The sequence below is a fragment of the Kwoniella botswanensis genome, chromosome 1 (assembly GCF_036426115.1).
Source record: "Kwoniella botswanensis chromosome 1, complete sequence".
NCBI lineage: Eukaryota > Fungi > Basidiomycota > Tremellomycetes > Tremellales > Cryptococcaceae > Kwoniella > Kwoniella botswanensis.
The window spans coordinates 8,520,662-8,532,632 of NC_088599.1; the positions used below are offsets into that span (position 1 = coordinate 8,520,662).

The 11,971-nt window shown below is 44.8% G+C and overlaps 3 protein-coding genes across 3 annotated transcripts; 2 read left to right on the forward strand and 1 right to left on the reverse strand.

Moving 5' to 3' along the window:
• Positions 1-400: 400 nt before the first annotated feature.
• On the forward strand, positions 401-2,935 carry L199_003200 (uncharacterized protein; the record flags this gene model as incomplete). Its single annotated transcript, XM_064888936.1, has 6 exons — positions 401-895; positions 983-1,059; positions 1,128-1,218; positions 1,293-1,976; positions 2,032-2,666; positions 2,746-2,935. 6 exons carry the CDS (start codon positions 401-403, stop codon positions 2,933-2,935), a joined length of 2,172 nt encoding a protein of 723 aa, XP_064745008.1.
• A 673-nt stretch (positions 2,936-3,608) lies between these two features.
• Positions 3,609-6,093, reverse strand: L199_003201 (uncharacterized protein; the record flags this gene model as incomplete). Its single annotated transcript, XM_064888937.1, has 5 exons — positions 3,609-4,157; positions 4,238-4,637; positions 4,699-5,572; positions 5,642-5,775; positions 5,996-6,093. The coding sequence occupies 5 exons, from the start codon at positions 6,091-6,093 to the stop codon at positions 3,609-3,611; spliced, it is 2,055 nt and encodes a 684-aa protein (XP_064745009.1).
• Positions 6,094-9,005: 2,912 nt separating this feature from the next.
• L199_003202 (uncharacterized protein) lies at positions 9,006-11,370 on the forward strand (the record flags this gene model as incomplete). Its single annotated transcript, XM_064888938.1, has 15 exons — positions 9,006-9,119; positions 9,197-9,277; positions 9,351-9,506; positions 9,572-9,964; positions 10,030-10,050; positions 10,110-10,163; positions 10,220-10,261; positions 10,317-10,379; positions 10,451-10,486; positions 10,561-10,599; positions 10,678-10,716; positions 10,778-10,843; positions 10,911-11,063; positions 11,141-11,239; positions 11,308-11,370. 15 exons carry the CDS (start codon positions 9,006-9,008, stop codon positions 11,368-11,370), a joined length of 1,419 nt encoding a protein of 472 aa, XP_064745010.1.
• Positions 11,371-11,971: the final 601 nt, after the last annotated feature.

The window sequence follows — 11,971 nt, forward strand, 5'->3', positions numbered from 1 at the left end:
ATAGTGAAATTAGCTTTGTTTTCAATTGCTATTGACGATAATTCCTCCTTCTCTCTTCTCTCTTCTCTCTTTCTTATTGGTATACCCGTTTCGCATCGTTTTTACTTTACTTTCCACAAGGTATACATATATCATCCAAGAAGAGCACACGACTTGTTTAGTATATAGAAACAAACGCGCGAGGGGAGAAAGAAGTAGTAGGGATCCAAAGTAAACATCGAAAAACAACCAAAAACATACAAAGGATCAAAAGAAAGTCAGCAGCATCAACGACGTCTCTTGACAGTAACGAAGATCACCTGCATCGTGCATCCTGGTTGATCCGACTTTCATGCTCATTCGACGTGATCAACCCAAGTTTACATAGATATACATCCCAATAGTCACAATCGACATCAACATGCCTCGATCTACTCGACGTTCCGGATCTTCCGGAACATCCACCCCACCTTCATCCCTATCCTCACCGCCCTCTCGACCTCTTTTCCCTGCTATCTCTTTACGATCCTCTTCACCCTCTTCTTCAGCCAAGGAGTCGTCGACTCAAACGATCACGGCAAGATCATCATTATTGAACGTCCTGACCCGTCCGCACCACTCGGCACCTACCACTTCCATCTCCAACGCCCACGTTTCATCTGCTGATAACAACAACAACCACAACGGTTCCTCTTCTGATGAAGATACCAATTACTCTGATCAGAGTACTATCTCGTCCTATGCCAGTTCCATCATCAGCGGTACGTATATGATGGAAAATCAACACCTCACCAGTGAAGATATAGCGAAAGTGTATGAGAATTATTTGGAGAAACCGTTCGTCAACACGAAATCGACCATAAAACACTCAGAGTTCGGGCATTGTAATAATCCCAATTGGAGATGGACAAGTCAGGTGAGTCAGAATCGCACAATCAATGCAGCTGTTCGTCAGGAAGTGAGGAAGGGGATGAATACTAATTTGACGATTTTCGAAACACAGTGGAACACGGATGAACCTATTCATCCAGCTGAAGAACCTCGTCCTCCTTACTTCACCCTCTTGACCACTTACATAAGGTTAGTAGAATCCCTTTTCGCGAACCACCTGGGTAGGACCGACTCACCTAACAATGCCCGTGTTCCAGTTACATCCTCCTCATCGTCATTGGTCACATGAGGGATTTCTTCGGTAAGAGATTCAGACCTGCAGAATACGCTCATCTCATGCCTCAGAATGTGAGTCACCTCAGCACTCTGGCAGATGCGTATGTTCGACAGATGAGCTGATTTTGTCCTGTTCACTTGATTAGGGTTACGCTGCCTTGAATTCCGATTTCGATTCATTCTACACTCGTCGATTGAAACAGCGACTGGAAGATTGTTTTGCCCGACCCGTCACAGGAGTAGCTGGAAGGTCTATCGTATGCTACGATCGAGCTTCTACAGATGAGAACAAAACTTTCAATCTGACCGGTACCACCACTCGAGCGTTGAATGTCTCCTCGTACAACTATCTGGGTTTCGCATCTTCTACTGGAGGATGTGCCGATGCTGTCGAAGCCTGTATCAGGAAATACGGAGTCTCCGGTGCAGGACCTCGACATGATGCTTCGACCTTGGATCTTCACGTCCAGACTGAAAATCTAGTAGCTCGATTCGTAGGTCAAGAATCAGCCATGGTCGTTTCGATGGGATACGCCACCAACTCTACTACCATCCCTGCTCTGGTCGGTAAAGGTTGTTTGGTCATCTCTGATGAGTTTAACCATGCCTCTATCCGATTCGGTGTTAGATTATCGGGAGCGAGTTTGAGATCATTCAAACATAATGACGTTGATGATTTGGAGAGAATTCTGAGAGAGGTTATATCTCAAGGTCAACCTAGGACTCATCGACCATGGAAGAAGATCCTGTTGATTGTTGAGGGTCTTTATTCGATGGAAGGTAGTTTGGTCAATTTACCGGTTCTGATTGATTTGAAGAAGAGATACAAGGTGGGTTGATGCCTTGGTTGTTTTCTTTGCATGCTGACCTCGTATTCTTCGTCAGTTCTACCTCTACGTTGACGAAGCTCACTCTATCGGTGCGATGGGACCTAACGGACGAGGTGTCTGTGATTATTTCGGTGTCGATCCTCGTGATGTCGATATACTCATGGGAACATTCACGAAATCTTTCGGAGCAGCTGGTGGATACATCGCTGGGTCCAAGCAAATTATGGATAGGCTTAGATTACGATCTCACGCGACATGTTATGCCGAATCGGTCTCTCCTCCTGTCTTAACTCAAATTATCGCTTCTATGGGATCTATCATGGGTGTTGCTCCTCCCTTGGCTGCTCCAGCGGATATCATCGATGATCGATCAGATACCATGTCTATCTCCTCTCGACCTACAGCTTACGGACCAGCACCAGCATACATCTTACCTTCATGGATGAAACTGCCTTTGAACCTTTTGAACGGCACGGAAGGTAGAGAGAGATTGAGGAGATTGGCATTCAATTCAAGATATTTATCAAGTGGTTTGAGAAAATTGGGATTCATAGTTTATGGGCATCGAGATTCACCCATCATTCCTCTATTAATTTACAACCCTGGTAAAATGCCTTGGTTCTCGCAGTTGATGCTGGATCGTTTGGGGCCTGATAAGACTCCTATCGTAGTGGTCGTTGTGGCTTATCCGTAAGTAGCTTTCTCCCCTATTTTCTTGGTTTGGTTTGGTCAGAAGTCGAGCTGACCAGTATGTCGATCGAATACACAGAGCAACGCCTTTGATCACTTCCCGTGTCCGATTCTGCCTGTCAGCTTCACATACCAAGAACGATATCGACCTGATCCTCAGAGCATCTGACGAGGTTGGAGACTTGTTAGGTATGAAATACGGCAAACAGACGATGAATGTTGAAGAGGTCATTGCTAGCGCGGAGGAATTAGTAGCTGCTTCGTTCTAAACTCAAATTTTAGGTTTCGTCCAAACAAAATTTATTTGGGATACTCAAGCATTCCATATTATATACCTTTTTTACCTTAGATACCCAGATACATTCATTGATTTCTTTCGTGCTTTCAACGCATTACTTCATCTTTAAATGATTTCTCTCGTCTCAGAACTGCAAAACTGGCTTTCCCAATTCAGAGACGATTTAATCTTCCCACCTTACCTTTTTGTTTTTTTTTTCTACATACTTATCTTTTCTTTCTTGATCATATATTATCATCACTTTTATTCGATAAAATACCTTGCAATATATATTTATAGTGCATGAATGTATAATATATCTTATATCCCACAAATAACTGAACGAACGGGGAGGTATAAATACGGAAATGTCCTGCACAAAATACCTTCCTTACGCCTTATCTGCCAGAGACATCTGAGGTTCAATTTGCATTTTCATAAATTGCATAGATTGCATATAACGATGATTGATATTTGATGCTGATGATATACAGATAAATATAATATGTATGGAGAAAAGAACAAACAACTACTAGAAAATACAATAGATATACGTGATCTATAAAGATCCAAGAAACCGAAAAATCAAAATAATGCTATGTATGTACAAAACAAAAACCAGCAAATCATATCAACACGTCAATGTTCGTATCAAGTCATTATCATCAGGCAGTCGTTCTTATACCTCTCGGGGTGGTTCTAGCGACTTTCCTACTTTGCACCTGTACACCACCACCATTTGAACTTCTCGTTCTGTCACTATTGTTTTCAATTCTATCATCTTCATCTGACGAGGAAGCTATACTATCAATATCCATCGGTTCCGATTCCGGTTCGTCCTCAGAGGAAGAAGGAGAAGGTGATGAACTTCTCTCCCTCCTTCCTAAACTTGAGGAACCAGAGGAAGAAGCGACACTAGCAGAATCATCGTAACTTGACGGAGAAGGTGATCTGGAAGAGCAAGGTCGAGTGGTCAAAGGGTACAAGGACGCGTAACTTGGCGCAGGTGTATCTGGCACCGGAACTTCGGTAGCAGGTAAACTGGGAGTGGGAGTGGAACCGGTATAGACGGGGAGAGGATCACATTCTCTCAAATCACCGTTCTCGTGGAATAGTTGAATATATGCTGGGAGAGGGGTAGGTTTATCTTTGAATGATGGCATCGTTGATGGGCGTGTACCGAATTTGATTGGGGTGGAAAGTATGACTACTTGCTATAAAATCAAAGCAAATTTGAATTAGTGTCACACTATCTCGATTTACAGACAGCTTGGTCACTAAGATCCCGACTCACTGTATCATTCTCACTTCCCGGAGACCTACAGACCACTCTAATTTTCAAATCATGTCTGATCCTTAAGAAAGGTCCATCTAACTCTGGTTGGGGCCTCGTACTTAACCCTTTTCCAGATTCCAGACTTGGCATAGGTAAGATGACATTGACCTTTCTCCATTTATCACCTAACCCCAAACCTTTGTCGGCGAAAAAGAAGTTTCGTTGATTACCATCATCGCTGAGTAGACATTGTCTCGTTCTCATTCCCTTGAATGGTCGCTCGTCGTACCCTAAGAAGCTTCCTGTGCCATCCGCATAACCCATTCGAGGCGATATCAATTGGTTTACTGAGGAGTTTCGGGTTGGTTGTTCAGATGGAAGTGGGAAGGATGATGTGAACGACTGGGAAGGTGTAGATCTATAATCCATGAATAAGCTTAAGTGTTTGTTTTTGATTGTGACAAGTCGCATCAACTCACGAATACCTCTCAACCTCTTCCACCTCCATACCCAGTTCAAGGATATATGTCGATAAATCACTTTCAGCTCTCTTTCCTTTTCCACTTGATCTCTCCATGGGAATAGATTCCAGTTCTCTTGAGCCGCCTCCCAATGAAGATCCCTCTTCGTCTGCTGTGGACGACGAGGAAGTAGAGGTAGAAGTAGATCCGTTTGAGCAAGCTTCAGGAGTGTCCACTTCCATAGGTTCAGCCACAGGCTTCCTAGCTCTCACTCTCAAACTGACTTTCAAGCTCTTCTCTTTACCATTGACATCTACCCAATCAGGTACTGTAACCACACATTCGACCGGGCTTGTACTATCGGATTCGGGTCTGAGGGTGAAATGTCTTTCTGTCGCTCCTTGAGAGTATGGAACAACGGCTGAAGGCATTCGGTGCCTCTGGATGGTGAAAGGGGTCCATTTGGAGGATGATTTCTCGATTGATTTAGCGAGGAGAGAGTGATTACCGAATATCGATTCGAATGGTTTGGATGATTTCGGTATCATGATCACTGGGCGAACCGGAATGACACATTCCATTAAGACATCACTATCGGATGAGGAGTGGGAGGAAGAAGAGGACGAGGAAGAGACATTGGGTGAAGCATAAGTGGTAGTAGCTGGTTCGGTCCATCCTATTGTCGAATGAGCGATGAGGCCATAGGAGATGGTAGTCATTTCCGAATCGTGGGAAGGAGGTAACCACCCTGGTAATCTCATGTCGAAGGAGACAGCGAGTTGTATCCTTTGGGCATAAGCTCTGCTAGGATCGTGCGAAGGTAGAAGGAGTGGCTTGGAAGGAGTAGCCAGTGTGAGAGTGGTACTGTATAATCTCATAGGTGTGTATCGCCCTTTAGCCGCAATCACCAATAAGAGTCAGTTGATAGACGAATGTCGCATGATATCGTGTTTGTACTCACCATGGTCATCCCAGAATTCTGATTTGCCCTCCATGACAATTTTCAAATCTTTGACCTCTCTTAGTCTACCTTCCAAGGAAGCGGGCAAAGCGGGCAAGGAGATGATGATATGACCAGGTAAGGAGTAGCTCGTACTGTTCAAGGTGAGTGTGTAGGTTACATTAGCTTCGTTCCACATACACACATCACACGACACACATCACAAACACATCCTTTGATCATCATTCATCAACATATTCCATCGGCCGAGTAAGCCATCATAACCGGGTGGCAATATCAATACCATACAACCACATCCACGTTCCCATTATGCTGAGTCAACCATGACCAGAGAAAGGAAGATCGATTACTCACCCAGTATTGGGTCCACCAAGCATGTCATTGACACCTTCATTCTCCAATTTCACCTGAATCTGAGCTGAGAGATAGTTGGTGTGAGATTGAAATACCATATTTGGTCGAGTAGAATCTCGGTAATCGACCTCGCTGAATAATCGTTTCTTAGGTGAGGTAAGGATGTAAGTACAATCAAAGATTGATTTACCCAATGTATCGTTCGCTATCTGATCAGATATCGTATGTCGTCTATGATGAGTGGTTATGATCTTTCTTGCGTCTAAGCTGTAGGGTTGTTTTCGTTTCGATGAAGCAAAAGAAAGGGATGAGTTTGAACAATCAATTGGGAATGAAGTGATATTGGAATCGGAATCGAGGTCAAGTGAATCCGTACGATTTGTACTTGATCTACTCGATCTGTGTGAATACAAAGGTATGTTATTTGGATAAGAGAGATGAGAGAGGCGATGCGAAGTAGAAGGATGCCTTGGGATTGATTCAGATGGATGCGTATACGTATATGGTGAAGGATGGTCTTGGTGGAAAGAGGGAGGAAAGGAGAGAGATCGAGATGATCTTGAAGGAGGCATGTTTTATATATCGTTTCGTCTAAATCAGGTGGGGGGCAATTGAGGAAAGAGCATATGCTCGGTTGAATCAACAGTACGGATAATCGATTGATCAGGCTTGATGTCGATCTTGTGTGATGAGTAGGAAGTATACAGACACAGGCAAAGTACCTACTCTGACTAACTCTTGTGTGGAAAGCTGGGAAGTCGTGTTAAGGGGGAGGCGGAAGTGTGACAAATCGTAATCGTGATATCGATGTCGGTAGAAGAAGAGAGGTCAGGCGAAACAATCGATTGCCGCTTCTGATTTAATACCTTTCGAGAGAGTAAATCGAGAGAAGGACAGGTTGCGTGTGTATAGGATACAGAGTACAAAGTACAAAAGCTGAAGCTAAAGAGATGAAAGAACAATAAGCTGTGTCGGTTGTTTGATGGATTTGATTGTTTGATGTGTATTGTCTTGTGTTACAACAATAAGACACAATAAGAGGTGTTTTTGGTAAGGTGACAAATAAGGGGGTGGCAAAATCGTATCAGGTCGTTTATCGGTTTATTGTTATTGTTCGTGATGAAAGATGGTCGATGGGAATAAGGTTGAACAGATGACGGATGTCTTGTATTTTGTATGATGATGACTGTATGTTATTGTATGTTGTTGTTCGTGTGTTTGTGTATTTCCGATTGTGCGTGTCTACTTTGATCGGTCAAAGGCGATCAATCCGAACAACTAGGATGGTCGACTGATGGTTTACTAACCTTTAAAACAATGTTCTTCTACACAGCTTCGGGCATTGGGTTGGTTGAACCCACCGAAGATAACAGGGTTCACGCCGTTTCATCCTTAGGTAGACCTAGGGAAGAGGATTCTCCTTGTCCTTTGTTTGTCCATCCAAATCTCATTGTGATCATGACACACAGACTTGTTTTGTGTGTTTCTTCCATTCATTCATTGAACTCCACTGAGAAAGAGGTACGTGCGTGGTGCACGCTCCCGACCACGAAGTGTGGCTTGTGACTTGACGTCAATTTTGAGGTTCGAGGACCGAGCTGAACGAGAAGCATATCGAGTCATCTCGTCTATTGTTCATTCCCAGCGAAGAACAACAGAACTTCATGTGAGATGGGTTCGACAAAGTGAGATGGAAGAACAATAAGAGAACGAGTGATTCGAAGTGATCATCATGATACGTCAGGGACAGGGGGTGGATTGGTGCCTGGACTCGAATTAACCGAACTCTTTTCAACGCAGATTGAAGATTGTTGATCATCTTTGAGTGAAACTGATACACCTTGGCATTGGACAGATAGGTAAATGCATGACGATCATTCGGTGAGAAGAGTGTCACTGTATCCATTGATCAGACGGCCAGTCCGGTTGATACAGCTTAGATTGTACGTTGACACATGAATGTGAGTGCAGTCCTGTTCGTTCCCTCGTTGCGAGTCGTTGACGCTCATGCGACCTCACTCAGCATTAGGGGTTTGTTCCAGACCTGGACAGTACATCAGACTGACGTAGGATCACCAGGTATCATAGTAAGCCATCAATCGCAGCAGCTTCAAAATGACTACACAACCGACCGACCGGGATCTCTCGGAAATCGACAACGATATATAATTCGATACCTATGATCAAAGCAGTTCGTCGCGCCGCGACTTCATGCCAAGCCCGACTATAACTCATCTCATGGTGACATTCCGTACTAAAAACACGATCAGATCAAGATCCATATCAACGGTGAAGAGCGTACCATCAGTTGCGCAGAATGATAAGATTGAATTGATTTGGTCTTGACAACAGAGAGTGGTTTTTGAACTAGAGCATAACGCATCTTACTAAACATGACAAAAGATGAGAATAGATCGTATATCTCCAGAGAAACGAATGTATCATGGTAACACGAAGCGATACTTCATACTAATGCTGTGCGTCGTTTTGACTTGATGTGTTATCACCTTGACAACCATTTCTGATTCAACGTACAGCGTACTACTCACATACGACGTTACAACATATCACGACATACGCTCGGCATGATCAGCGAATGGTATATAAGCCCCTCTCATCTTAATGAGCTGCCTCTTCTCCTTGATAATATCAAGCAATTGATTTGCTCCAATATTACCAACAACTTTTGTTTTTCTCTTTCTTCTTTCTTAACACCCAAAACGAGGTTGATCCTCTATACTTGTTTCACTTCTTTGTTTTTTCGTTCAACTCCATCTTCTTAAACAGTTTCTTTTTCCGGTTCTTCCATAGTTTTCAAGAGTTATTCCAACTTTCAGCTCAGGTCTCACTGTCTCGTCCAATCTTTCATCCGGCAAAATCACTTTTTAGTGCTGGTCACTTCTGTTCCTCGCCAATCTCCAACCCAACAAGCCTTTGCTTTTGCCCCGAAAGTAGTGCATTAATTTTACCGGCTTTATATCACCTGTATCCAGAATCAGATTTTCAAAAGATGACTCAATTGACTAAACTATTCACTCTTCTTTTCCTCCTTCCTTTCCTCGCTCAGGGTCTTGTGCTTCCACCAGCTAACACCAACGAACATTTCAGGAAAGCTTTGCAAGATGTAAATTCACTTTCTCCTCTTCTTTCTTCTGACTTTCATTATATGAAGCAGCTGATACTGTATGATTCGTTACTTAGGGAATGAAAAGACATCATGATCAATCGAATTACCTTCGATCCTTGACCTCCTCTATCGGTACAGATAAACGAGATGGATTAGTGAGTCACTCAATAACCCCTGTATCCCACGGTAATCACCCAGTCGCTCTGCTGACCTCAGCGATTATTCTAGTACGAAAGACAACGAGGAGGTGGTCGTGGACGAAACAGAGGTGCGAACGGACGAGGTGGAAGAAATAGAGGAGGCAATGGCAATGCCGGTGCTGCTGCTGGTGGGGCTCTGGCCGGTGCTGCTGGAGGTGTAGTAGCTGGAGATGCTGCAGGTGATGTATGTCGACTTTTCCTCCTTATGGGAATTTGCATAAAGCTGATATGGTGTGTAAATCGCTCAAGGCGGCCGCTACCGCTAGTGCTACCGATACTGCTGCTGCTGCTGCAGCTACCGATGATTCAGCAACTGCAACTGAAGATGCTGCCGGAGCAGCTGAAGAGACTGCCACCGCTGAGGAAGAGGAAGGAGCCGAAGGGACGGCTACAGAAGCAGCAACATCAGCTGAAGAAACTGCCGCTGCTGAAACAAGTGTTGAAGGTGAAGGTACAACTACTGTTACTGCTACTGCTGAAGCTACAGAAGCTGCAGGCGAAGCTGGGGCGGAAGCTACCGCTACGGAAGCAGCCACCGCAACCGCTGCTGCTGCTGCTGAAGGCGAAGGCGAGGCTACCGCCACTGAGGCAGCTGGAGCTGAAGAGACCTCCGCTGAAGCCGAAGAATCTGCTGCTGTTGCTGTGAGTTCTTAGTTTCCCATTTCTTATTGTATTGACACTTGCTAATGTGCCATATGGGTATATAGGAAGAAACCGAAGCTGTTGAGGTAAGTTGTCATCATATCTTCGCACTTACAATTGCTTATCAATATAATTTGGTTGATAGGCTACAGCTACTGCTACCGAAGCTGGGCTAGCAGGAGAGACAGCCGCTGCTGAGGTGAGGATCAGGTAATATGCATTTTCACCGTGATCTCATCGATATTGTCTGATTAGGCGATCGCTACTGAAGCTGAACGAGCAGATGGTACTGCCAAAGTAAGCCTCGTTCTCTCGTCTTCGAAAAACATATTAGTTAATTGTTTCTGTACAGGCAACAGCCACTGCGACCGCTAAAGAGGAAGCTGGCGCTGCTGAGACTACCTCTACTGCTGAAGTGAGTCTTTATAACCAAGCCAACCGAAGAGGAGAACTAATTGTTCTTCGATCCTGATCTTGATTGGACAGGCTACTGCCACCAAAGCTGCCGAAGGCGAGGCTGAGGTGAGTCGAGACTTGACTTTCATCAGTTCAACCTGAGGTATGTCAGCTATTGACAGACATGTTAATCTATTCAGACAACTGCAGCTTCAGCCGAAGAAACTATTGCTGCTGAAGTGAGATGCCATCCTCTTGTCGGGGATGATAGAGCAGTGTGGCTGACAGGTTTTCCATCATGTTTTTCTTTCGGATAGGAGACGGCAACAGCTACTGAGGAAGCTGCCGAAGCAGAAGTAAGTTCACCAGCCCTTATAGTTCCCAGTGATTGTGGAAGCAGTTTAATAAGATGAATAGGCGACTACTGCTGAGATAGCAGGCGAAGCTGAGGCGACCACTGCAGAAGCCACTGCTACTACCGAAGTAAGTCTGAGCTGAGTCTCATCAGGCAGGCGACTGTTCGATCGCTCACCGTGAGCTTTTTTACCAGGCCTACGTCACAGCTACTGCGACCGCTGCCGAAGCTACAAGTGAAGCCGAGTCAGCTGCTACTGACTCTGCTACCCACGCTGCTGCTACTGCCACTGCTGCTGCTGCTGCTGAAGGAGAAGAAGAAGTCGCTGCCACCGAAACCGCTACAGAGGTGGGTTCAGTTCGATGTTACCTTAGCTATGAACTTATAAGAAGATGGGCTAATCGGATTCGATTGATGTCATATAGGCCGCCGAAGCTACCGCTACAGCTGCTGAAGCTGAAGCTGGTGCCGAGGAAGAATCAGCGGCAGCTGGAGAGGAAGCAGGAAGCTCGGATGCTACTGCGGTGCTTCAGAAACTTGGAGAAAATTTGGGTACCTCTTATCTTCTGGAACTTCCGGGGATCTCACTCAGGACTTGGAGGGTTTATTAAGTGGAACGGGATTGGCAGGTCTCTTGGGTGGCGGTGCTGCATAAGTATGTCAACATCCCCCATCAGTTTAGGTCATGGAAGACAAGTATGCTTACATTCTCAACCGTTGGTAGACTGAAGCTTAGCGTCGAGTTGGTGTCTCAGACGAGCTGAATTGCAACTTCAGAATAGATGGGACAACGGACCTTCTACAGTGTTACGCAGATACTTTATGTCAGATATGTATTGTGTAGCTTTACATAAGAGCATCGCGCCATCGTGTCTACTCCGCTTTAGGGACCCAACATTGTAATGTCTCATCTCAATCAAACCTCTTAGCAGGATCGCTCTCTCACTAGACCAGCTTGGAACTCGACATGCCATCGCACCCATATATGCTGACTTTACAAGTATTGAGATGAAGAGGATGGTGAAGAACTCGAAGGTGGTAGCTGATGACCTTCAGCCTGTTCACTCATGTAATTTCATGAGGGGATATGTCACATGAGTGATTGAATACTGCGCATATATCGTAGAGATAAGAGGATGAAATGATCTTTTTTTAACTGGTCTGGTCTATCTTTCCCGGATGATCTGCACCTCGCATCCTTCGGACATGTCCGTTGTTTAGTGCCATTACGTTGTTACGCGAGCTAGCCGAACAAG